Below are 2,954 nucleotides of genomic sequence, written 5' to 3'. Positions count from 1 at the left end.
CCCCAGGGAGCCTTACCACGTCCAGCACCCTGTGGCGGTACCACTCCAGCACTGAGCTGAGCGTGACCTCCGAGGCCAGCTGCAACATCTCCCCAGAGTCCTTCCCCTGAGCCTCTGAGCCACCTTTCAGCCCTTCCAGGGCTGTGAGCAGCAGGTCCTTTACCTGCTGGGGCCCCAGGAAGTCTCCAAATTCCTGAAACAAAGGTGCAGAGATCCTGACACTGACGGGCAGACCCGCCTGACTCCTGCATGAAGAGGTCAGTAGGCAGGGCCATGCATCTTTGGACAATCGGTAAGTGTGGGGCCCTCTGGGGAAGAGCTACAAAAGTAGGGGTGAGGTGGTCCCTACACCCAGAACTGGGTGACATGTATCAGGGAGGAAGAGGCGTGCAGATTGGGCTCGTGTGGTCGGGGAAGGGGCCTCGAGTTGGCCTGGAAAGCTGGAAGGGGAGGAGTAGGCATTTGGGGCCGGGTGGCGCTGGCCTCCTCCCCTCCCTGGCCTTGGCAGCAGGCAGTCACCGCAATCACGCGCAGGATGTTCTGGCACGGGCTGACAGGGTTGTAGGGGCCCAGGAACCGCTTGTTGCTCTCATACAGCTCCTTCTTGTTAGCCTCTTCCTTATCTCTGGCTCCTGCAAGAAGAGAACCTTCCCAGTGAGGCCCGACCACCCTATTTTCTTTTAGCCAATTTTTAAAAAAACTTTTGTTAAACATAGACGTGGCAATTGCCCAAATCTTAAGTAATCAGCTTGATAAATTTTCATGCAGTGAACATATCCATGTAGCAGCACCCAGGTCAAGAAACAGAACATGATCAGCACCCCAGAAGCCCATCTGGCGCAGCCCTTTCAGTCATTGTGCCCTTCCTCACTCNGTCTGTATGTGGGATCCGAACCCTTGGCGGGAGCGCCACCGCACTCCCAAGCGGCGCACTAGCGCAGTGCGCCACCGGGCCGGCCCTAAACAAATAATTTTTAGCAAAAGTATGTCTCAATTATACTAAAAATTGTTCATTATTCTTCTGAAATTCAAATTTAACTGGGTATCCTATATTTTTATTTGCTGAATCTGGCAAACTTAATTTGGTCTATACTATTCCTACCCCTAAGGCTGATTATTAATGTGGCTTATACTACCTTTGCCCATCATTCAGGAGGCATGAGTGGTTCCTGGTCCGTGGGGGAAATCTCCCAGGGACCACATATCTGCCCAAATGCTAGAGATCAAGAAGAGTATGAGGGCTGGCTGGTGAGCTCAGCTGGTTAGAGCACAATGTCATAACACCAAGGTCAAAGGTTTAGATCCCTGTACCAGCCAGCCACCAAAAGAAACAAAAACTTTAAAAAAAAAAAAAAACTAGGGCTGGCTCATTAGCTCAGTTGGTTAGAGCACAATGTTGATAATTCCAGAGTCAAGGGTTCAGATCCCCACACTGTCCAGCTGCCAAAAATAAAAAAGAGCACAGACATGAGACAGATTCCAAAAGTTTAAAGGGATGGGGAAAAGGAAGCTCTATTTGACAAGTGCCTATAACATGTGGCACTGATCTGGTTTCTTTACATATACTCTTACAAAAGATCTCATTTAATCTTTCAAAAAGCTTGCAATTTATATCGAAGTATACCCTTTTTATGGATGAGGAAATCTAGACCTATCCAAGCAAAGTGCGGATGAGGAAATATAGACCTATCCAAGCAAAGTGCTTCCCTGAAGTCACAGCTTGGAAAGGCCAGAGCCAGGTCTTACACACAGGTCACTCTGCCTCCAGAGGCAGGGGAGTTTANGATCAGCACCCCAGAAGCCCATCTGGCGCAGCCCTTTCAGTCATTGTGCCCTTCCTCACTCTGGGTAACACTCTTCTGACTTCTAATCCGCTAGATAGAGTTCCTTGCCTTTGAACTTCATGTAAATGGACTCATATAATATGCAAGCCTGTGCAGCGGGCCCTTTTCACTCAATAGGATGTGTGTGAGATTCATCCACACAGTTCCACGCAGCACTGTTTCTTTCGTTCCTTCTCAATGCTGTGTAATTTCCCATGGTACAAATATACTACTGTTGTTTATCTGTTCTACTTTTGACAGGTATTTGGGTTCTTGCCAGCTATTGTGGATAGTGCCGCTATGAACATGCTAGTGCCCGTCTTTTGGTGAATATACCTACGCATTTGTTAGGTATATAGCTAGGAGCGGAATTGCTGGGTCACAGGGTGGGTGTAGGTTCAGCTTCAGGAGATACTGCCAAACAGTTTTCCATAATGGGGAGCAAATTACGCCCCCACTAGCAGTGTACGAGAATTCCCGCTGTTCCACGTCTGCCAGCACATGGCATTGTCTGTTTCATGTTTGCCATTCTGGTGGATGCGTGACAATACCTCTTTTAAATTGCAATCCTCCTATCCGTGGCAGTTCCAATCTCCTTTTCTACTTTTTTTTTTCATTAGTGCTCATCATCTGACTTATACAAGTATATATTCCTAATTTATGTTTGTTCATTGTCTATCTGTGGACAACAAAAATGTAAGCTCACCGAGTGAGGATTATTAAATTAATAATTCACTACTGTGTCTCCAGGGCCTAGAATAGTACCTGGCACAAAGTGGCTCCATATTTTCTGCTGAAGGAAACACATTTCAGGCACATTTCCTGAGCCCTTACTGTGGCCTAGCCTGGGTCCTACCTGGGCCCCCTCAGGGCATGCAAGATACTACAAGAATGGGCCATTGAGGCAGATTGATCACATGGACCAAGTGTGTGTGTCATTTGTAAAGGGAAGGAGCTTGAGTTCTGGAGTCAGGCAGACCCAGGTTGGAATCCTAGATTTGCTGCTTCCTGCAGTCGGGGGGGCCTGGACAAGCCACTTCACTCCTCTAGAATCTAAGAGTGTGGATTTGGCCTAGGGTTGCCAGACAAAATACGGGACACCCAGTTAAATTTGAATTTCAAATAAACAAA

General features: G+C 47.7%; 1 protein-coding gene across 2 annotated transcripts in view; it reads right to left on the bottom strand.

Moving 5' to 3' along the window:
- MROH7 (maestro heat-like repeat family member 7) overlaps window positions 1–2,954 on the bottom strand; it is a 64,915-nt gene that overhangs the window by 27,907 nt on the left and 34,054 nt on the right. For both annotated transcript variants that reach the window (XM_008583225.1, XM_008583224.1), the window contains exons 9-10: window positions 520–632; window positions 17–193 (exon numbers count right to left, since the gene is read on the bottom strand). In XM_008583225.1, coding sequence (XP_008581447.1) covers window positions 17–193; window positions 520–632 — 290 coding nt within the window. The remainder of the gene's footprint in view (window positions 1–16; window positions 194–519; window positions 633–2,954) is intronic.

Source organism: Galeopterus variegatus, unplaced genomic scaffold (assembly GCF_000696425.1).
Source record: "Galeopterus variegatus unplaced genomic scaffold, G_variegatus-3.0.2 Scaffold2855, whole genome shotgun sequence".
NCBI lineage: Eukaryota > Metazoa > Chordata > Mammalia > Dermoptera > Cynocephalidae > Galeopterus > Galeopterus variegatus.
This window is presented reverse-complemented; position numbering and strand designations above follow the sequence as displayed.